Here is a 23,912-nt window from a genome sequence, read left to right on the forward strand (position 1 = left end):
TAATAGCCGCTATATAAGGGAGGGCCCCGAAGGACTGCAGTGGAGATGGGGACGTTTGGGCCAATCTGGGTGCAGCCCCCTTCCCCTGGCGTGATGTCATTATAACGTCAAGCTGCAGCTATGATGTCATTATCAACGTCAAGCTGCAGCTATGATGTCATTATCAAAGTCAAGCTGCAGCTATGATGTCATTATCAACGTCAAGCTGCAGCTTTGATGTCATTATCAACGTCAAGCTGCAGCTATGATGTCATTATCAACGTCAAGCTGCAGCTATGATGTCACTATCAACGTCAAGCTGCAGCTATGATGTCATTATCAACGTCAAGCTGCAGCTATGATGTCATTATCAACGTCAAGCTGCAGCTATGATGTCATTATCAACGTCAAGCTGCAGCTATGATGTCATTATCAACGTCAAGCTGCAGCTATGATGTCATCTTCCCAGTAATACCCCTTCACGAGTTGCTGTGGCTACAGCACAATGACATCAAGCGTTGTCAGCCTGACACAGCACACTGTGATCACACCATGGCCATCTCGTACCCATGCTTTGGGATGACAGCAGTGTGCCCAGCCCCAAAACACACGGTGATGCAGCTGCAAGCCCTGACCTGTTGCCTCTGCGGTGATCACTGGGGCATGAACTCCCCATGGTTCTTCCAGAGTGAATGGTTCAGAAGGGAAGGGATTTATTCCCCCCCAGGGTAGCCCAGCTATTTTTGACCCCACTCAAAACTCGTAAGCTTTCTATACATTACCGTAGCATCTGCCTTGATGTTAGGAGCGCTTGTTTTTCAAAACAGGTGCTGACTAAAAATAAAGTCCATGTATTTTTCCACTTCTCCCGTGACTAACGAGCTTTCTTTTCTGTGATCTTGGTTCTCATAGAGGATTTTAGGAAAATAAATTGATTTATTAAAAAATTACAGTGTAATGTATCACACAGACTAGATAACATCAGTTACTAATTCTAGACAGCCAGTAAAAGAGGGCTTTGCATCGCTTACCAAAACATGTTGGGTACCCAGTTACATATTCTTGGCATCTAGGTCAGATTATCACTATCCTTTTCGTTATGATTTAGGTTCTTTCATGTGGTTATAAAAAGTACTAGAGCAGTTTCCAGTAAGAAGCTCCTGTTACAACAAGCTAGTATAACACTTTCAAGTTATTAACCTACATAAGCATTCAAACATTTCCAGTGAGAAGCAAGCCTGTAGACGAACATCATAAATAAAGCTTTAGTAGCCAATGATTTAGTTCATAAAATGCCAAATATTACAATTTCTGACTGTTCCAATATAACAAATGAGCAGAGATCCTTGTGTAACAGCCTTATTTCATTAAGGTTCATAAATGCTTCCTGTTGGTAGTTAGTTCATAACCAGCAAAGTGTGCATTTGTAAATATATAAGTTAATCAAATAAGGCTTTAGTCCTAGCTTAAAGATGTATTTTGCATTCTCTTATTTGCTGGTAGAGGGTGGTGAGTTTTCTTATATATGTTCCTGTGTCTGTAGTTTAAATACTACATCAAATATAAATTTATGGCATTTTTTTCTTGGCCAAAGAGGCAACTTTCTGACCATAAACAGCATATGTAATTATACAGACACAGCTTCTATTTTTACTTGCAGAAAATTTCTTCCTCCATTCATCTACCTTAGCAGAGGGAAAAAGACAAAGGTTTAATCAGTAGCTGGTGTCAACCACAGTAGGAGCTACAATCCGAGATTACACTATTGTTTCAACACATCTGGCAAAACAAAACATCAATGAACAGTCACCACACTGAGTTCTCCTGTACTCCTGTGCAAGCTACCCAAACCTGACACACTATTTTGCAACACATCTGCTGGATAAGGAAAAGTGAGGTGTTTCTACATGGGAGACCTGTGTGACACACAAGAACTAGCCCAAGAAACAAAGAACTCTGATATCATATCAGGATTTAGGCAAGACTAGGGGAGAACACTGTCACTTGTAACAGAGTACTAAGGTGCTGTACTTCTGTCCAGACCCTAGATAAGGAGGCATCAAGTTCAAAAAAAAAAAAAACAAAACAAAAGAAACATAAAAAAGAAGAATTTATATAATCTTTTAATTGCATTGTAATCTCATTGTACACTCTTCAAACAGAAACACCACTTGAAAGACATCCAGTTCCCTTATTTTGTTGTACTGTACATGTTATGCAAATAAGAGCTGGGGTGGCATACAAAACAAAACGTTGCTCTGGCTTTTCAAATAATTAGTTGAAAGAAGCAGAAATTTAAAACATTGTGGGGAACTGACAGCCACAGAAGAGCCTTGCAAATGATTGGTTGAATATGAAACACAGATGCAAAGGTCGGGGGGGAAGCTGGGGAGGAAGAGGGACAAGTTTCCAGTTTGAAGCTGAAGTAAGAAAAAAAAAAACCCTAACAACTGTACACAAATGTCAACATGCTCAGTATTTACATTCTGAGCCTTACCAATGCTACAGATAAGCAATGTACTAAAAAAATAACTTAAAGAAAGCTATACAATTGTAGTTATAAATACTATATCTTTAAAACTAGTTAAGTAGTGTAGGCTAAAAAAATGTTCACAGTTACTCTGAAGAGAGCTGTATATATATATTGCACAGTAAAAAAGTTCATTCAGTATACCATGTGTAAACAATTTTTATCTTCTTTGGCAATTTCAGGACTTAGAGGAATAGCAAAAGCACTTGGATACAAGGCACGTCAAAAGCTTTTAAAGCTGCAAGATAAATCCTTGTGACACTTTCCAGTTAGCACTGTCATTCTCTTTAGAAAAACGTGTACTTATCAATTCAGAACAACACATTTCTACAAGTATAACTCAGAGGTCTGATGAGAAAAACATCAGCTGTTCATGGCTGTTATTCTACAGTAACAGATTTGGCCAAGTTTCTTGGAAAGTCCACCTAGAATGAAGAGACAGACTTTCAGTATCTGACAGTAACACTGACATTCTGCATTTCACAGTTCATTTAGTGTGCTTTTTTAGACTTCCTAATGAGTTCTGCTTTGTTCTAGACATATTAACACACACAAGAGACTGCAGATAATGACTCACTGTTGAATTCAGCCTTGCTTCCAAAGCCCTCCTAACAAATGCATATTTGTTTTGCACAGGGTACCTTCCCAACGCAGTCATCATTATCAAACTGACACACCTAGCCAGTGTCAAACTAAGCTGTACAAAGCACTGACCTATTTCATGTTAAAGTGCAATATCACAGTTTTATTTCTCTGAAAAAGTTCTATCTGTACTCTTAACTAGAAGGATACTAATTAGAAAATATACAGCTGAAGAATTAGCACTGAAATGACACCTCTACTACCCCAGCCGCTATAAGCTCCACTATTACCATGGTTCCTTAGATATGCCATATAACTGAGTCTTTCACTTTACACTGATAGGAGGTTTAAAACTGCACTAACTGGAGGGCTAAACACAGAAAGCACTTACATCATATCCTCTGAGAACAGCCAGGTGGAATGAAAGCAACTGGAGAGGAATAACACTCAAGACTCCTTGAAGGCAGTCAACTGTATGAGGCAGCTCAATGGTTTTATAGGCAAATTTTGAGCTTTCTGTGTCTTCTTTAGAACACAGAATGATTGGACGACCCTGAAAACAAAATTTTGCAGTGTTAAGTGAAGAGGTGGCTTAGGACTGCTTTGAAGTATCCATTCACAGCACGCTTGTATGTTTGAAGGCACTCAGGTAGTTAAAAGACAACGCTGGTCTTGCATTAAGCAGTTTTTCATTCACTGGTTTGTGAGACTGCAATATTTTCAACCTATGGAGTTTTAACATTATTCCATGTACTTCAAAAACAAACCAAAAACCTCAAACCACCCACATGCAATCACTTTTCACTAGTGTCCGTAACCTATAATAGCTACCTACAATGCAGATACAGTGTTTTATTTATAACAGTTTAAAAAAAACACCAATACATCCTTTTTCTGAGGCACAGCCAGCAGTAATACATCATACACAACCTCCTTCTCTGTTACACTCTGTTAGTTAAACAGTTTACCTGTCGAGCAGTGACCTGTTGCAGAGCATTCTGGCATTTGGTGAAACAAGGATCCTTCATTATCACCATGATAACAGGCATTTGTTTATCTATGAGGGCCAATGGCCCATGTTTCAGCTCACCAGCCAGGATACCTTCAGAGTGCATATAGGTGATTTCTTTAATTTTCTAAAAAAAAAAAAAAAAAAATCATCAAGTTACCAGTAAATCAGATGGGAAATAAAAGCCACAAGAAGCAAAACAGGAAGGTGTACATCTGCCACTTAAATACAGACTCATGGTTCTAAGTTGGTATTTTTAAAGGTCAGCTGGAGGAAGCAGAGCTTGCCCCTTGACATGCATTTGCAGATAAAGAAATGGAGTAGTCAACAGGAGCTTTAAGAAACAAACACCCAGCAAAACCTTGGCTAATGCAGTCTACCTTTAACATTTCAAACTTCTGCAGGAGGTGGATGCGTGTCCATGCTACCAGAACGTTCATAACAATTCATGTTTCCTGCATGACCATCTCATCAACATCAGCACACTGTGCTTTTATATATATTTAATAGATTCATTGAACACTATTTATTATGTGAAAGAAACAAGAAACTGATTATTGTATCCAGCTTCACCTTATGTGTTCAGTCCAACAGGACTAAATACTCTTAGTTACAGATAGCAGGTTCTACTGCAGTACAATTTACTGCAGCACAATTAAGTTGAAATATTAGAAATAAACTATGTTGTAGAAACCACAAAAGCTCATTTTAAACAACATCTAACAATATATTGAGAAGTTCTTACCAGAGCTCCTTCCAGACAAGTGGCATAATTATACCCACGACCCATAACCAGCAGTGACCTTTGTTTGTACAGTTCAAGAGCTAAGTCGTGTATCTTCTCATCCAAGGACAAGACTTCTTTAATCATCTCTATTGGGACACATAAAAAGCACCTATTAAAAATCTTTTTAACTGGAAAAGGTAGTTTGCTTGCAGTAGGATGTTCTAATGACCCACTGTCAAACATTCACTTTGCATCTTTGACTGCAGTTTAAGGTAATTTCCCTCCAGCCTTATTTAACAGTAACAAATTTAAAGCAACTATTGGTTTAAGCAGTGCTCGCACATCCCATTTGTATTTCTAAAGGAAGCTGCGAATATCCATTTTAAATCACCAGTTTAGGAGATCAAGTAATGTGTCTCATACAAAACTAATTTACTGTAATTAGAAAACCCAACCCATGAAAACTGTGATCTTCCTGCCAACTTTCTTGGAAGGGCACTTGTAAAATTGGCCGTTAGTGCAGAAAGTAATAGTCCATTTTTCTTGCATTGTCAGGAGGAGGGGGAGAGTGAAACTTCAATGAGAAAGAAGCATCCCCAGTAGTATTTTATATTGCCCATTAAACAACATCCCCTATCCCTCCTAAACCCCAAAATATCAATATACCTGGCAATGATTTCAGTCCACTAATGATTTCCTGTCGCCTTTTCTGCAAGGAAATTCTGTCTTCAGACATCATTAAGCCAAACATTACAAGAGACACGAACTGGCTGGTATAAGCCTGCAGACAAAACAAAACATTTAGCGTTAAGTCTGCAGAGAGTTCGTATGAGCTCAGTTTGAAGTGCTACAATTAAAATTTTAATTGGATTCCACAGGGCTGAAGTATGAAAGTCAGACCGTGAACAGCAATTACCTTTGTGCTTGCCACACCTATCTCAGGTCCTGCATTGATATGTACACCACAGTCAGTTTCTCTGGATATTGAGCTTCCAACTGTGTTTGTGATGCCAACTGTTAGAGCACGACGGTCCTTACAATACCTCAAGGCCATAAGCGTATCTGCAGTTTCACCTGGAAAACATTTACATCTTGACTTCAGGTTGACAGAGGATAATATTAATTCCTGAAAAGCATGATTCCTGAAAAGCATTAAAATTCTACACAGGGTGTTCTAAGTAACTGCAGCCACAATGCAAAATGCAACTGAAAACAACCCTTCATCACTCACTCATTGTCTATGTATTTGAATCAAGCTGGAAAGAAACTTGAATTCAAGCCAGATCTGGCCCATTAGCCATCACCCTCCTTTGCAGCATGCAGAAAGTAATAAATCATTGGCTCTTTATTCTAGAGTTTGCACTCAAGTGAAGACAAACAGTAAACACAGCTTACCTGACTGACTTATAAAAAAGCACACATCATCTCTGAATACAGGTGTGTTTCTATCCAAGAAGTCACTAGCAAGTTCCACCATCACTGGTAACTCAGTTAATTCTTCCAGTACTTGTCGAGTCTGTATTCAAGCAGCACACGATATTTGTTACTACTGCCACCCATAAAAGCCTTGATATCTTAAAAGTCAGAGATAATCTGAATGGATTCTTATTATAATAACTGGTAACTACAGCATACCAGAGCTTTAAAAAACAAGGTGAAAAAAGTGAATTTCTAGCATGGTGCATAACAGCATCAGAGCATTAATAAGTACTGTTGCACAAAGGAAAACTAAAGGGTGAGATCCCTCAATTAAAGCCAAAGTTTGAGATACAGAAGAAAAAGCAGATGAAAAACTAGTGTCTATAAACCCAGCAACCATGAGTTAATATATGCATTTAGCTAAGGCTGTACGTACAGCAACTGCAGCATGGTAACTGGTCCCACAGCCAATAATGATCAGTCTTCGGCATCTTCTGATTTCTTTGAGGTGATCCTTCAGCCCCCCCAGGAGAACTGTAAACAAACAAGCAAGAATATATCAGCGGTGTATTTTATGTTCTAGCTAACATGTTCCAAATGTGCAGGCTTAGTGCAGCCTGAGTGGCTGCTCTCAGTTACCTGTGCTGCTCTCAAAATTCACCCTGCCTCTCATCGTGTTCACAACTGATTCCGGTTGCTCAAAAATTTCCTTTTGCATGAATGCACTGAAGTTCCCTGTTTAGAAAAACATTACATGGTTAAGGTTCTGTTTGTTATTTGAAGTCTATTACAGTTAAAAAGAGTCAATTTTTAAGATAACCTGCAGTAGCAAACTAATTTGACTAGGTTAGCTTAAACACAAGCTTAGGAACAGGCGAGAAGAAGGGAGGGATCGGTAGTTCCTCTATTTGGTTGGTTTCATTTCTTAACTCTGACAAGGTAACTGAATTCCTTTATAAGTAAACTTCTGTATTACACTTCAGTTCTCCATTTACAGTGAAAGTAACTATAACATGTTAACATTAGTTAACACTAAATATTGAGAACTTTTCCAAGGCTAAAAATGTGTAAGGTCCCGTACCACCCATCTTCCCCTGGTCTTAAAGCTTGAAATTGTCAACTCCCAGCACAAAAAGCCTTAATATCAGGTCATTTTCCCAACAAATTAGCAGTTTTTTCCCTTATCTACTACACAGTCAATATCAGCCTGTGATGATACTTGCTTACAGATGTTCAACCCACCCTTCATGATTTGCTGCAATTCCATCTGCAAGGTCTGGATGACCCGGGAAGGATCACCACTAGCTGAACGCTCAAGACGGTGAATTGAAAGCTTCCCATCAGTTACTGCTGCAATGTCATCATCTTCTAAGAAAATTACTCTGTTGGTATGTTCAATGATAGCACTACAGGAAAAAGCAGAAGCAAAACAAACCTGACATGTCAGTAAGAGCTGGTAGCAGGATTCAAAGCAATTAAATATGCCATACAGCACTTCCAGCTCCCCTTCCATCTTCATTTCGGACATCACTACAGATAGAGCAATCTTAAAGGAAATGGCTCCATCTGCTGCTCCTCCTGCACTCTCACAGGAACCTGGAGCAGAAGGCTCAAGAACCACAGCATCTTGCATCAGCAAGTTCCTGCTAATCTGACCTTGCCAACCTGATGGACCCCTAATAAGGCCACAATCTTGTTTCTGAGACAAATGCATACCTGATGTCCAGATTCCTGCTGAGCTATTTCATCCTCTGATAGATTAAAATACCAAAACCTAGACTAACCTATAGTTTGCCCAAATACTCAGGTGATGGTGTCTATTTGTACCTAACTTATCTTCATATGCTGGATGTACTTTATACAGAGGTTAACAACTGGCAGATATTGCAGATGTTTAACACTGATGTTAAACCTTCACATTTTACATTCTTAGCCTGGGGGCTTTATGAAGTTGCCTGGATTAGAAGCTATTCTGTCAGAAAACAATTGTACAGCATGAGATTTCCAGAACTATCTTATTTCTAAAGAAAAACAGTATTTTGAGAAACACTTAAGGACTTGTACTACCTTGCATCTGAAGCAAAGAAGAATTCTACTGCCTTATCCCCAACAGCATGAAGGCAGGTAGAGCTGTCCAGTCTTTTCATTCGTGAATTGCACATGTTCTTCACATTCTCAATGTTGCCTGTGAAGGAAATGAGACACTTTAAATGCAAAGCCAGATTTGTTCAAGTTAAAAAATTACAGACTATACAGGTTCAAGGTATCAGAGTTACACAAGTATTTTGAGGAGATGGGATTTTTACATGAACTACACATTTATCAGTATAAAAATATAATACGCTCAGCTAAAAAGCTATTTGGGATATCAGATGGTAGTTTTATAGTAGAAAGACCAATTAACCTAATTTCTAATTGTAAAGTAACAACAATTTTAATTCTTAAAAATAATGTAATTGGATTTCTCAACTTACATGTTCTATATAAAACAGGAATCTGGTCAGTGGAGAGCTTGTACTTGCTTCTAACCCCAATGAGCAAAGGACTCCCTCTCCTACAAAGGGAAAACACACAAGTTTAAAAGGAGAAAAGTGCATACAAAACAGTCAAAGGACATCTGTGAAGTTGAAAGACAATATCCCATCTAGCTTCCTAAAGAGGAAGATTCTCTTCAACCCTCATCCTAATGCCATTATGTGGCAGGAATTATATAAGCTTGGCTTGTTTCTGTAAGATTTGCCAAATATAATGATGTGAATAAGTACCACAATGCCTCGGTCTTTCCCCATGAACTACACCTTGGTAGAGGAAAACATATATGAACTAGTTATTTTCCTTCCAGTAATCACAAAAGAGCTTAGCGCAGGCCTCAGTTTGAATACCTTTATTTAAATAAAGCTTACTCTTCTTTAGTGAGCCAGCACTAAACTCCTGTGCTCTTTACTATAGAAATTCTGTTTCAAACTTTAACCTTTTAAATTCAGAAATGTCAACCATCACTACTACACCTCTGAAACTATAGAATATTCAGGTCATTTTGAAATTATAAGGCTCACATGCCACACTGAAGAGATTAAAATAAAATTAAAGAAACCCCACAGTAATAAAAGAGTAATTCATGCACACACAGAGCCTCAAGTTACAAGTTTAGCTTCTCTTAATCCCCTCACTCCTGAAAACCCTACCCTGAACCACGTATAGAATAGATCATTTCAGAAGATGTTCTCCAGTTAGAGTGATGGTACAGCTGGCTTTTCCACAATTTTAATATAGACCCATTTTAGGGCACAGAAGCAATAGGCTTTTTGGTGGTTGTATAAAACAGTCTTTATTCCCGCTGCTAATTCACTTGCTACTTTAATATCTTCACATTTCCTGAAAGGTGTTTTCCAAGTCACAAATAAAAGCAGAACTTATACAGAAAAAAAAACCCCTCATAAATTCTACAACCATTATAGAACACTATTTGTATAACCTGTTTGTATGATGTCACTTTAGCCAACCTGAACATGCTTATCTCAGTTTTTATTCAATGTGAAGTAAACTTGAACGATACTCTTCCCCCTTTTTTTGATATACAAGTGTTTACACACTCTCAATACAACTGCAGCAACATAAGATACACTGAGTTTCTTTATTGACACACTGTAACAGGTACCAGAACACACTATGGGTGGTATGTTCCAAGCGGGTCGTTTGAATGAGCTCTAACCCAATGTGTATTTGCATGAAGCAAGAGAACATCATCTGATTACTTTTCACTATTGTCTTTGCATCCTCCAAAAGTGAATAGCCACAGCTACTTTATTAAACAAAATAATGTTAAAGACTATAGAGAATCAAAAGAAGCCTCTGGAAATTTGGTGACCTGCAGTTAGCACAGCTCAAGTTATATTTAATAGTCAGTTGAAGAGTTGCTCAGCAGAATTTTGCTGCATTTCAAAAGGATTCCATTAGGGCAGTTGCCTTCTGAGTTTTGGTTAATTAAGCACTTTAAACATCAGTATTTTAGTATCTTTAAGAGATGACACAGTTATTTTTTACCACCTAAAAAGCTTAAATTATGGATAAAATGGACTTTTACTAACCTGGTAGCAACAGCTTCACCTGGGTAATGGATGCTCTTGAAAACCAATGCAAAAGCACCTTCCTGGAAACCATGCAAACAAAAGAGAAACAAAAAAGCTTTAAACAACTTATCTCGATTAGTTGCATCTCATTGAACTGGGGCCCCTCTTCCTGAGGTGGCTGTGAAGGAAAGCTCTTTACTACTATCAGGAATCTCTTCCTGGAGGGCAGACTGCACCTTTAAAGGAATTGGTTATGGAGCAGAACAAGCTAAAATGCACGTACCACTGCAACAGCTGATAGATCAGGCTGTGAGCACTCAGCCTCTCTTCAGAAATAAAACCAATACGTCCTAATGCAACGGTTAAGAAAATCTCCGAGATGTCTAACAGACTTCATGTTGATTAAGAGTAACATTTACTTTCAGAAAGATTTGTAATATGAATGTGCATGTAGCTGCATTTTATCATGCATTTTCAGCTAAGATTCTGGAGTTACTACTTCTAGTTTAAGAAGAAAATTCTCATTAATGTATTTTAAAAATAAATAAGAAAACCTCCACCAAAAAACACCCAAGCAAAATCAACAGTGAAAGCGTTAAAATCCAGGAACACACAACCAACCACTCTATAGTATTACCACAGCTTGCAAGCTTTAAGAGTATTCCAAAAGCAGGAGCAAACCCTCCAATGTGCAAACAGAAGAGAGATGGTAACAACCACTTCTCCCACAGGGACTCCAGTCCTGTGGTCAGGTGAAGTCACCCTTTCCCTGAAAAAGGTGGTTGCTATTCCCTCTTGCCCCTCAGAGGTCTTTACTTCATGTGTATTCCAGCCCTGCTCTAGGGGAATCTTACAGAGCTGCTTCAGAGAGGAGAAAGGGGAGGTGAAAAGAGCATAAGAAACTGCAGGAAGGGGAGGGAAAACATCTGCCCGGAGACTGGGGGAGGAAACAAAGCAAGCTTTCTCCAAGTCTGTAATGCATCTATCAAGCATTCACAGACTAAGTAACAGTAGATTCCCACTTCACAGTTTGGAAACTTGCTACACGGTGAATCGGTACAACTTGTTAGATCTATTTCCAAATAGGGGAGCCAAGGCATTAGACAAACTTGAATCACAGCAGTGTTTTAACATGATCAGAGTAGCTTTTAAGAACACACTGCCCTTCATTAGAGATTTCAACCCCCAGAGACTCCTATGACTTTTTTTTAATGAAACTGCTTCATTAAGAAACTGTGACACCCTCTTGCTTAAAAAAACAACCCCAAACAACCAATCAAACAAACAAAAGAAACCCAAACCCACCAAACAAAAGAACACTACTAATGCCATTTAAAGATTTACCATTGAAAAGCCTCTGAAATTTCCAAAGTTTTAATCTCACTTCTTGGTCTATCAGGCATTGTTTAGAGGCAAAAAAAAAGTGTTACATGCAGCACCTTCTAAGGACTCCTGCAGAGGATCTAGATGCATCAGTGCATCCAGGTATACTAAGAAATACTAAGAAACTCTACAAATAGCTTATATTATAGTACAAGAAAGGAACTTCCCACTTACCAACTGCTGAATAACTCTTTCTACCAAGGCTGAAAAACTGGTGTCCTCACTCTCTCTGTTGTCATACATGTATTTGATCAATTTAGGGATGGTTTCTGTATCCGTTTCAGACTCAAATTCATAACCTTTGCTCTCCTGAAATATCATATAAACAAGGAAAAAAGGTTTTCATCCTCAGGCAAGAAACACTGAAGAGCTTCTTGGCTGCCATCCACCAGAAACTGCACAGTAAGACAGACTTCATGGAGCACTACACTGGACTGGTAGATATATATCGTTATAGACAAAATATAAAGACTTATTTTGCCATAGCTACTTTCAGAAATACTACAATAAAACATGTAGTAAAACTTGCTTAGCATCTGCCAAGCAACAGGAGACAGGAGAGAGCTGAGTCCACACACCCTCTCAAAGAATTTGAGTGCAAATTGTTACTTTAAGTACTCTGCATTTAGGATTACAATAAGTTTACCAGCACCTGAGTAATTTTTGTTAGGTACACTCCTTCACACTACTATTTGATAGATGAAACCAAGAAACTTGATTTCAGATTCCAACAAATTCATGAAAAATCTGATGACGGTTGAGCAGTTGTAGAAACAAGTTGTCACAGACTCACCAGAAACTTTCTCAGGTCCTTATAATTTGTGATGATTCCATTATGGATAACAACAAACTCTAAAATGAAATATATACATATTCATCAGTAATGAATAATTAAGATATTTAACTTAGAATACAAAATTATGGGGTAAAAAAAGCAGCTCAGAAGTACACTAGAAACTACCTCCTATAGCTTTCAGACCTACAGTTTATCACAACATGGACAAAAGAAAGTGGAAGCTTACAAATTCTAGAGGCATACAAAGGTTGCTCCAAATCATTAAGACAGTTTTAAACTACACCCAGTAAAATGGCACCAAGCCATCTCACATGAAAAATGATACATCTCCTTTTTCCAGCCCAGACAATATCAATGTGTTTACATTTTCAGTCTTACCTTTTAAAACAAGAATGTTGTAGTTTGACTAACTTGCATTAGTTTTCAGAGAACAGATTTCATTAACCTTTTATAGTGCCACTTTAGCCTCAGAAGAGGTTATTTGGTTGTGAAAGCATCTAACCTAGGTGTAATGGCAACAGCTTAGCCTTAATATACAAACCAGACACCGTAACACTAGTAAGAACAGAGAACATATGTACTATGTGGATTGAACCATTTCAAATTCATACAGTTTCATAGTGCTGCAGAGATTACATACCATTCCTTTTATCAGATCTCTGAGGGTGACTGTTTATTGCACTTGGTACTCCATGGGTTGCCCAGCGAGTATGAGCAATTCCAAAATGTGTTTCAAAATCTGTTTTTGAATCCAGATCATCTTGTTCTATACAAAAAAAACCCATCAGTTTACTGAATATTCATATTCAGTATATAGAATATAGAGTCTCTCTCACACACACACGCACACAACACTAGTAAAACACTAAGAGAATTCCTACAGGCAAATATCTAAAAGTTATCTTCTGCCTTGCTTTTAAACCATTTGCTTTCTTGACGTTACACTTCAGATAGTTCAAGCTACTGTGATTAAAACTTTGTTTGCCAAGACTCAAGCCTTTTCAGCCAATACTAACAGCTAGGCTAACAGACCACATTACTACAAATTATAATGTAAACGTATTAAAACACAACTTCAGCTTTTCACAGATGGGAGCACTGCATAAAGCAGATTGTGGTGACAGCCAGCTACTTAAATGGTCGTAAATTCTGTCAGAGTCCGTGTTTCAGTGTTTCACAGGAATGTCTGAGTAAAGCACCAAGGGAGCCCAGGTCTTGAACAAAGAAGCAGCCAAAAGAGGGGAGAGTAGACTGATAATGTCACAGCACCATACTCAAAGATCAGCTTGCTTTTCCAGTATAGATTTGGGGGAACAAGCAATTTATCTGCCATTGGATTACACAATGCAGTTATTTCTGGTACAAAACCATAACTGTAATCTCATGGTCTGACTTTCTGCTGAAATGCAGATGATAGCTGACTGGGAGGCCAAAGTAAAGGGGTAATATTTAAGACACTTACTGTACAACTCTTCTTCCAAGGCCTTTACTTTTCCTCTTTTCTTAACTAGTTTGATGAACCTTTCTTTATCCTCATTATTATTTCCATCAATTGCCACTCCTACAGTATAGGACACAGTCACAAGAGTTATTTAAAGCATGAAATACAGTGGATGAAGAAAAGGCTGAGAAAATACAGACAAACACATATTAGTGAAACAATTATTTTTAAATCATCCTTCAAATTGAAATAGTTGAAGTCTGTTGCTAGACCTGTGTATGTTCAAATCAAATTAGACGAAGTCTATATCCACTTGCACAGATGAAAATACAAATGTGTCATCTCCAATTTTGCTTGAGGACAGACTGATATATTTTGCCTGATGAAATCAGCCAACTGAAAGCTAAAGAGAAGTTTAATCTTCCTCATCCTTTCACTGGGACTCACATGCACAAAAAAGGCTGAGGCACAACCTACACGACCCAGTATGGAGGCCCGCTTCCTTGCACCCTGTTTGCTTTGTGTACTAAACCTCAACCTCCATCTGATCAGAGCGCTAAATACCCAGTTTAAAGTCAGGAGGAAAGCTGAAGAAGGAACTCCAAGAATTAAGGTAATTAGTTCTTGTCTTTTAATCTGCAGGATAAAAAGGAAAGAAAAATCCAACATGCAGAAGTTGAAAGTACCCAAAAAGTCACGCAAGAAGCCATAGATTGCCAAAATTGATTTGTTGAGTTAGCTCACATACCTGCGGAGTCATATCCTCTGTATTCCAGCCTCTGTAATCCTTTTATCAGGGTTTCAAAAATTTCCTTCCGAGTCCGAGGCACTCTGTAGTTTAGATAAGCAAAAATTCCTGTTTAAAGAAAAGAGGGGAAGGGGGCAGAGGGGGAAAGAAGCAAAGATTTATTTTAGAGTTTGCATCCCTTCAGACTCAATTTAAGACCCTTTAAAACTAGCACCACAAAGAGGTCCTAGGGGAACGCAACCTCCAATTTAGTACAATTCTTCCTACTGGGTTTTTAAATGGAAGGATCTCAAATACAGTAAATGAATCAGGTGCCTCATTTTTGCTACACAGCACATACATTTTCCCGGCCAGATTTACTCTCCTCATGTTACCCACCAAGAGTTAAACAGTTGAGAGAGCTTAAAAAATTTCTGCTTTCCATGAAAACCACCACCGCTGAAAATGGGAACATTGTGATCTATTTCATATCCAGACATTCAAAGAAGGAATATATTCACCAGTACTAACACAAGGAGACTTTTGTAATCAAAGTCATGGCCTTAAATACCCATGGGTAGGTACTAGGCACAACATCTATTTCTGAAAGGCTCCAGCTTAATCCTTTATACAACAGTCACTTCAGCGGGAAAAGAATAGAGAATAAAACAGAAAGAAAGGGCAGAAGTCAAAAGGATAGGACAACAAAGGAAAGAAAGAGAAGACACAAAAACAGGGTCACCCAAAACCCAAGCCTTCACCCTTCACGCTGCCTCAACACAACACTGCCTGCCAAACCAAACTCAACAGAGACACAAGATCCCTTTGCTTGCCCCGTGTTACTCAGGTCAACTCTTACACAGGCATCATAAAGATGTGAACTCGCTCCTTGCCTACTTGGCAAACAGAGTCTGGAAGAGTCTGAAAGTCTGATCCCTCATCTCTTGAACAGACCAGTCATCAACCAAGAAGTGGCTTTTTTAGTTTTGGGGTAGGTTCCCCCACCCTGTCCCTGCACATTATTCTCCTCTTTTTCACAGCAAAAGTACACAAAGATTCTTTTCATTAGGGGGAGTTTGGGGGATGTTGTTTTAGCTTTAGAAAAGGTGCAATCAAAAGGTCACCTGCAAAGGAAAAAACAGCCATTCATTTTCTCTGCTCTCCCTGGAACTTTGTAGGATCGATCAGACCTTTTTATTAACTTTTGCAAACCTGTACCCCAATAAAACAGAAACATTTCATTCACCATTTCAAACGTTTCTCCAAGCAACAAGTCAGGAGTGGAGACTACAGTTAGCAAAAACCAGACTTCAGGAGCTCAAAAGATAAGCAGTTCAGACAATCAAGTGTTTTAAACAGAGAAAGCCTTTGTTTGAAATTTAACACCCTCTTCCCCTTCAATTAAGGCTTTTGAACTGTAAATGGCTGGAGTGAAGCAGCTGTTATAATGATACACCAATAAATCTCCCTTATAAATATGGTCCTGAATTCAGTTGCTCCACTGGTTTTAAGCCATTAATACTGTTGGTTTGAAAGTGAGGCTAAGGGACTATTACATCGGTCTCCGGATTTTTCTTGGAAGGATTAAAGGGTGCAAAATGCTTTCCTGCTACAGAAGTGAGATTTATGAGGAGCTCACCCTAATTATTTCTAGAGTGTCCAGCATTAATGGAGATAGTAAAACAATAGTTGCATTTAAAGAGGTATTTGGGAATTTGAGCAGCTAAATACTGTTCTTCAGGGTTGCTTTGAAAAATAATGCCTCTGGTTATATACAGGCACTTCAGGCTGAGAGCCTGCTGATCTTTTTTCCCCAGCAGATGTTTACCGTTCTCTGGCACTAACCATGAAGCTCAATCAAGAGCAGCATTCTTCAATTTCTTCAATACAAATGTCTCAACATCATTCCAAAGCATTGCTACACACCTCATTTCAGATCCAGCTCTATTTTCTAGGCCAGATTTCACAACGTATTTAAGACACAGCAGCCTTGTATGTTCCATGTGGCAAATCTGACTACACTGAGCTCCAGGAAGACCTTTCCTTCGGGACAGTCCATACAATGGTACCAGTGTGCTGCAATTGTTATAAAGATCCTTGTTTCCAAGGAACTGTAGCTGCGCTTCCACATATGTGACTTAGAAGACACAGAAGTCACCAGAGGCCATTGACAATGAAAGCAATAGCTGCAGCCTGACCTCTCAAGAAACATATTATAAACTCTTCCAGTTAAAGGAAGTAAATCTTTATCTCAGCACCATTTCTCTAGTAATTTTCTGTTTCGGGATTTATCCACTTGCATATTTTATCCCCTACTTAGTCATTATTTTGGCTAGAATTAAAGCACATTGCTCAATTCTTGTAGAAACAACTGCTGATAAAGTCTTCTTCTAGCTTAATTCCCTCTGGAAGGAAACTAGTATGACTGAATCTTAGTTGAATCACTCTCATGATAAGAGCTTTGTGATGCTCACAAGTTACGTGATATTGGCCTCCCCAAGGTATTAGATGTCATTTCCAGAGTTTGCATCTCTCCTCCCCAGTGAAACCCAAGCACATTGTAAGCTAATACAATAAAGTATGTATCAAGAAAGCCAGTGTTTAGTTGTCAGCACAACAGAAGCAGTGAAATACTTTCTTAAGTCATACAGACAAGCACAGAATCCAGTGAAAGCATTTAAGTGTTTCACCAGGGCATTGCTCTCTTGATCTAGATGCTAAATCTAGCTTATAACTTTCCATAACTACAGAGTTTTCACAGAGCATGAAGTAGGTCAACCATGTACAGCTTACCTTTAGAATCGGACACTCAGAGGTTGTTAAAACATTCCTAAAACCAGCTTTGATCATGTGCAGACACTGGAAGCAAGGCTCTCCCTTCATATGCCTATCAAGACTTTTAGAGTGTCCTCTTTCCCTTTCAGGACTGCAAGCAACATGTCAAGAAGAGGAAAAGTTCACGGAGTATTTTTTTGGGAGAAAAAGCGCAGGAACTCTTGCAATTGCAAGACTTCACCAAAATCAAGAAGGGGGCAGCCTATACTTGAAGTTTGAACAAAATTAATTCTTTTTCTTTTTTTCTTTTAAATAAAAGGATGCCTCTACTGGGGTAGGCACATTGCTGATACCAGAAACTTGGCTTTGAGAAAGCCCCAGTCTCAACTTTATATCCTGGTGAAACTAATTTTGATTTAAAATAGGTAGATCATCAATTTATGAGATCTTACCTGGGTTTAAAACCCTGCATACTTTTGTTACTCTATCTTCTTAACATATGAATGTGATAACATCTCAGCTTTGTTTCCTAAAGAGCATGCTTATGGCAATATTTAATGACCCCACATTTTCAAAGCAGAAAACAATGGGTTTAAATCTTATTGTGTTACCTGAAGCCAGAGAAAACACAACAGGACATATTTTCAACACTTAAACCTGGAAAGATATGCAAAAATAAACCCAATAAAAGGAAGTAATTTAGAAACTGTCGGTTGCAACCTCAAGAACTCCTGCACTTCCTACAGCAGATCAGCATAGCAAAGACATAGGACATCTTTCACTATAACAAACGTAATGTAAAAGGTCTCCAAATGTTGCTAGGAAGAATACCAGCACCATTCTCACTGCACTTTATGAACTGCTGCACTCTCTGCCATAAGTCAGCTACTCCACCCCAAGCTAGACGTTTTACCAAAGTCATTTAACACTGTTAATACCCTCATTTTCCAATCAATATACAGCCCAGATACGCTAAGGTTTTGATATTACAATCACGTATCTCACTGCCCAGCGCTTGCTACCAATACCTTTGCTTTGCTTAGGCACTGAGCCAAGTCTCTCACCTGAAAGGGTTTTGTTTAGAAGACACATTTGTCCCATCTATAATTACCTGAGAGCTCAAACAGGAACACCTCGTGTCCCTAAGCGAGTGAAAGACATTTTCTAGGCTCCTTGCTCTTTCTGAGGTTACAATTAAAGAGGATGTGGAGGCAGGAAAAAGATATCCAGCTCAGAAAGCACGTTTTTAGGAGCAGTAACTCAACTCACTTTCAGTCTGCCCCTCACAAAAGAGGTTTTGTTCATAATGGCTGAGAAGTACTAGCACAAACTTTTCTTCTCCCGATGAAAGTATCCTTCCAGACCCGAGAGGGGGCTTCAGTCAAAGGATAGGTGAAGTTTCACTAACACTTCCTCCATAACTAAAATACATCGCATTAGCAGCTGCTGAACCTGCACTTTGATTTTAATCCAACCTAAAGCATATCCAGGCAATTGTATAAAGGTTGCAGATATTATCTCCACCATCTCATCTTTATTAGATAAAGGAAGTTGAATAAACTCTCAGCAGCTATGAATTAAGCTCCTTCTCAGTCTTTTGTTTGAAAACCACAAAATCTTTCTATCGCCGCAGTTGGGAAGTGGCTCACAACTAATCCTTGGATTCGCAACGCCAGGGCCAAGCGCATCCAGCAGCCCGTGAGCCGGCCGAGGCGGTGATGCACTGAGGCACCTGGCCCAGGAGGGGCAATGGTTAACAGCGAGCCCTGATACCCCAGAGGAACCGGGAACGGGACGGTTGTCCTTCTCAAGACCTCGGGACAAGCCGCCGGGCACGGAGAATACGGAAAGAAAAGGCTGTGGGGAGCAGCAATGCAATCTCCTCTCCTCGGGAGAGGGGAGCTGACAGAGAAGCTTTACCTTTACCTGCCGTCGCCCCAAGGCCAGGTCGTCTTTCCTTCCCAACCCACACAAAGGATGCGGCGCGGCCAGTCCCGACCGACCCCGCTGTGGATTCCCGCAGCCCCGGAACCCGCTGTCACTCCGGGGCAGCCGGACACCTCTCGGTTCAGGGACAAAGCAGCTCTAGTCCCGCAGCCCGGCACAAGAGGCGGACAGCCCCGGGCACAGCCCGCTTTGTCAGCTCCTACCAGCGACCCCCCCGCTCCGTCCCGCCAGGACGGCAGAGCCTCACGGCGGCCCCGTCACTCACCGCACATGGTGGCACCACCCGGTCCTTCCCGCTGACAGGAAACGCGGCTCCCACCCGACGGCCTCGGCCGGGGACTGCCGCCGCCCCCGGCTCTTATAGCGCGGCCGGGCCGGCCCCTGCCTCCCTGCTCATTGGCCGGGGAGCGGGCGCTGGGGCCGCTCCGCCGGGGCCCTCAACGGGTGCACGGCGAGAGCAGAGCCCCGGCGAGGAGGGGGCCGAGGCTTCTCCGCTTGATTCTCCCAGGGGCCGCGGCGAGGCCTCCCGGGCTGCCCACACTGCGAAGGGGGTGAAGCAGCCCGGGAGCCCTCGCCGCGGCCCCGGAGGGCATGGGCAGCCATTTCCGGGGTTGGATTTTCCAGCCACAAGCGTTTATTAGAGCCATGGGTTCAACAGCCAACTTCATCGGCACAGGGGGGACCCAGGGAACCTGTGTTAGCGAGCAGCTGAACAGTGGCCAAAGGCGAGGGTCATCACCTTCTGCCTGAAGGAGAGCCCTTCTCCACAGTGGTCAGCCTCTGTGGGCTCTTCCATTTACTTGGCAAGAAAGAAACTGCTGATGGGCTCCAGGAATCTCTTCTTCCCGGGCTGGGGACACTGTGGGGGAGAGGAAGGCCACAGGACCTGGCCCAGCCATTACTGTCCACAGGGCACAGCACAGGTTCAGTTCTGCAGGCACGGCCCATGCAGCAGGCTCGGGCTTTGTCTCCTACAGAAACTTGCAATTTCATCTCTTTGGGAGCCTCCTCCAAGCAAAGGGAATGGTGACTTATAAAGCCAGTGCCATGCTTAGGCTGCAAGCATGCACAGAAGTAGCTCAAGCTGCGCTTTGAACAAGCATGATTTGTTAAAAACACATGAAGTACCATGATTCTTCAGCCTGCTTTTGGTTTCTTCTTCCTTATTAAAAAGTACCAAACTATTTCAGAGATGATCTTTGTTGTCTCATATGTAATGACTGAAATCCAAGCAAAAGGTGTCTCATTTAAGCTAGAATTTAAGGTCTCATTCTCACTTATATTCATCTTTGTAGGTTGTTGTTTACATGAAGTAGTGGTTCCTTCAAACTTGTCACTTTTTCTTTTGATGGAGAGGTTGAATGGAGGGTAAAGATGGGAACATCAGCATTTCATCTACAAAAGAACTCCGATGTTATTTTCTGGTCAACTTTTGTTCTACTTTAAGGAAGGAAACTATGCCTCAATTTTAAGGCAAAAAAACCTTGATTGAAATTATTTTTGAGTCATAACATTAAAGAGAACAGTGTTACAATTTCTGCTTTAAATTAGTTTAAAAGAACGACTAAATTAAGCGTATCTTTTCTGCCTGAGTCAAACAGCTATGCACACCATGCTCTGTGAAAACCAGTTTTGTTTTCCTTCCCCCTGTTCCCCTGGATAAGGCCAAACAAGCCCATGATTTGTCGCTGTTGCAGCCCCAGCTCTGTCACCGAGCTGCTGTGTGACATCGGGCAGGTCATTCCGACACTTCCATTCCAGTTTCTTGTCTGTTCAGGTTGCTTTGCTCCTCCTCTGAAGCAGTCTCTGATCTTGTTCCCCCCAGTGCAGCCCAAGCCAAGGGGGAGGTTCCTAATCTCAGCTGCACATGTTAAGTAAAACTGCTACTTACAATAAATTATATGCAATAAAGAAACAGTGTTTTGCTCCCTGTGCAACATGCATTTTAACTAATGAGTGGTGTAGACGATAGGAAAGAAACACCCTTTTTTGTCCTCTTTTAACATCACTGCAATACTAACTGCCAAAGATCACGAGTCAGAGCCCAAAATTCCACTCACACAAGACATTTCATGTTTCCATGTGACATTCTCAGGGAGAAAACTAAACAAAAATGAGACTCAACTGCAAGTATGAACTGCATTAATCAGTGGTTGACTTCAGTAACTTATCAGTCAGCACCCCCCAGACTCATCTGTCTGATGCCATTTGGCTTTTTCACTCTTTGGAAGAGTGTTAGAGAATACACTGATTGTGTTTACTGATGGGTGGGTTTGGCTTGAAGGGGCAAGTTGTACAGATTTCAAGGAGACGATCAAACTGATCCCATCTTACCTTAAAACTTGTTAAAGTCTAGAAGCCAAAATACATGGAAGTATCATCTCCTGATCAAAAGCGATCAAAAAATACAAGTAGGAAATAGTAGGGTACAGTATGGAGACTACTGTACCACTGCTTTAGCATTAAGTAACAAGGAAGTTGCCTAGGGCACCATTAGGAGGAACAAGGAAAATCATTCAGGATGTGGTTAGAAAGAAGAGAGATTTATCCTCAGGCTCTCTCTGAGCCTAATGCGGATATGGGTTCTTACAGCGTTTATGATCTGCCCTGAAAAGCAGCCAGGAGGATTTGAAAGACAGGTATTTCAAAGTGCGATTGCATGTTCAGGTACATATCTAAATAAAGAGATTCAGATACGTATCTAAGCATCTAGTTCTGTTCCATGCCAGACACCAAAGGGGACCGAATTTCCTCCTGAGGAGTTTCAGTAAATTCAGCTGTCACAGGGAATAAAAGGACCAAAACACTCTCATTAGTAAAGAGGGACAGGAAGTTAAAAAGTAGTAGTGAATGTGAACTGCAAAAAGGAAGAACTGTGATAAATATCAGGGAACAATTCATAGGAACAGTTACTCAATAGAACAGGTTGGGAAGGCTGGTGCATGGCCTTGGTGACACTGCTGGAGTAAACCCTGTCCTGTGAGGTGTCACTGAAGTGAGTGATCTGTGTATGGTGCAAAGGATGGTGGGTGACCAAATGGAAATCCCTTCCCACTCCAGCACTTCTATGATTATAGCTGTGTTATAAAACTCCTTTTAAATTACCTTTTTTGTTTGATTGCTGGTTGAGCGGCTACTACATTTTCTGAGAACTGATAGCTCTTGGTTATCAGTTCTCAGAAATAAAGCAATAACAAACTGAAGAAAGGGAACAATAGGAAGAATTCCCCTGAAGTCATTTCCTTCAGACTGTGAAAGTTGAGAGCCCAAAAGCAGCTACTGTACACTGCATCATTATCCTCCTAACCAGACTCCTGAACTTCTGCAATTTTTACGTATTACTCCCAATAAAAATAATTAAAACAGTGAGAAAACCGGTGCACTCCCATTACCATCCCTTTAACAAAAGGGGACAGAGTTATTCCCTACCAAGACCCTCAAGAATATTTGGGCTGCCAGCTTGATCTGGATTTCTCTCTGACAGAACAAGGGGAATGGCTTTAACCTGACAGAGGGGAGATTATAGTGAGCTCTTAGGCAGAAGTGCTTCCCTGTGAGGGTGCTGAGGCGCTGGCACAGGGTGCCCAGAGAAGCTGTGGCTGCCCCATCCCTGGCAGTGTTCAAGGCCAGGTTGGACACAGGGGTTTGGAGCAAGCTGCTCTAGTGGAAGGGGTCCCTGCCCATGGCAGGCGTTTGGAATTAGATGAGCTTTAAGGTTCCTTCCAAACCATTCTATGATTCAGTGATTCTTCCCAGTCCAATAACGGTGAAGTGACTGCTGTTAACCAGGAGTGACTCCAGTGAATCTGAATTTCACAATAGGAAAAAAGATAAGAGGCTAACCTTGATGGCATTTGAAGGAGGTGCATAGTGCCTGCTTGCTCTGGGACAGGACACAGCTGCATAGGAAAGGCTGGCTGCCCTCTGCGTCCACCTCAGCTCCACAGTAAGTTTTGCAGATACTCAGGAAGCGCCTTTGAAGTGAAGACAGCAACACCTTTCTTCTGCTGAGAAGTTCAAAGGAGAGGAGAACATGTTTGTTACAGTGATGGTTCTCTCCATGGAGGTGTCAACTAGCTGTTCACTTAGGATCTGTCTAGGACTAAGGAGTTGGCATTTTCAGCTTAAAAGTACATAACAGTAATGAAGAGCGTTTCATTTGAGAACAGGGGAGAGTTAATCATCATTCGTCACTGTCAGACAGCTGTCTTTGAAATGCTAAAAATGCATTTTAGGAGGAGTTATGCATAAATGTGAATCGAGGTCATACCTATGATTGAGAATTAAGTAACCACGATTTAATTCAATGACAGTTTTCAGCAGAATTGTCGTGACGAACATGTGTAATGCAAAACCAGTCCAGCCTATTTAACTAGATTTGAAATATCTGAAAAACACAAAGGTGCATTTAGTAAGAATTCAGCTAAACCATTCTGGGTTTAAACAGCACTAAGTGGTTTCCTGAGCATTTGATGCAAATTCCTCGTAACAGGAGCTGCAAATAATTTAATGGGAAGTGTCAGGGAA

At 40.6% G+C, this 23,912-nt stretch overlaps 1 protein-coding gene across 1 annotated transcript; it reads right to left on the reverse strand.

Annotated features, from left to right (window-relative positions):
• Window positions 1-2,083: 2,083 nt before the first annotated feature.
• On the reverse strand, window positions 2,084-19,834 carry GFPT2 (glutamine-fructose-6-phosphate transaminase 2). The gene is made up of 19 exons (XM_057409499.1): window positions 19,651-19,834; window positions 14,685-14,792; window positions 13,958-14,056; window positions 13,136-13,261; window positions 12,493-12,551; window positions 11,874-12,008; window positions 10,335-10,396; window positions 8,721-8,800; window positions 8,314-8,431; window positions 7,489-7,652; window positions 6,886-6,981; window positions 6,683-6,780; window positions 6,223-6,343; window positions 5,744-5,901; window positions 5,494-5,608; window positions 4,846-4,973; window positions 4,060-4,227; window positions 3,483-3,644; window positions 2,084-2,934 (listed from the first exon to the last, which is right to left on the reverse strand). The coding sequence occupies exons 1-19, from the start codon at window positions 19,655-19,657 to the stop codon at window positions 2,890-2,892; spliced, it is 2,049 nt and encodes a 682-aa protein (XP_057265482.1). The 5' UTR covers window positions 19,658-19,834; the 3' UTR covers window positions 2,084-2,889.
• Window positions 19,835-23,912: the final 4,078 nt, after the last annotated feature.

This window comes from Pezoporus wallicus, unplaced genomic scaffold (genome assembly GCF_028554395.1).
Source record: "Pezoporus wallicus isolate ANWC-B61680 ecotype Strahan unplaced genomic scaffold, APGP_CSIRO_Pwel_v1 contig_8166, whole genome shotgun sequence".
NCBI lineage: Eukaryota > Metazoa > Chordata > Aves > Psittaciformes > Psittacidae > Pezoporus > Pezoporus wallicus.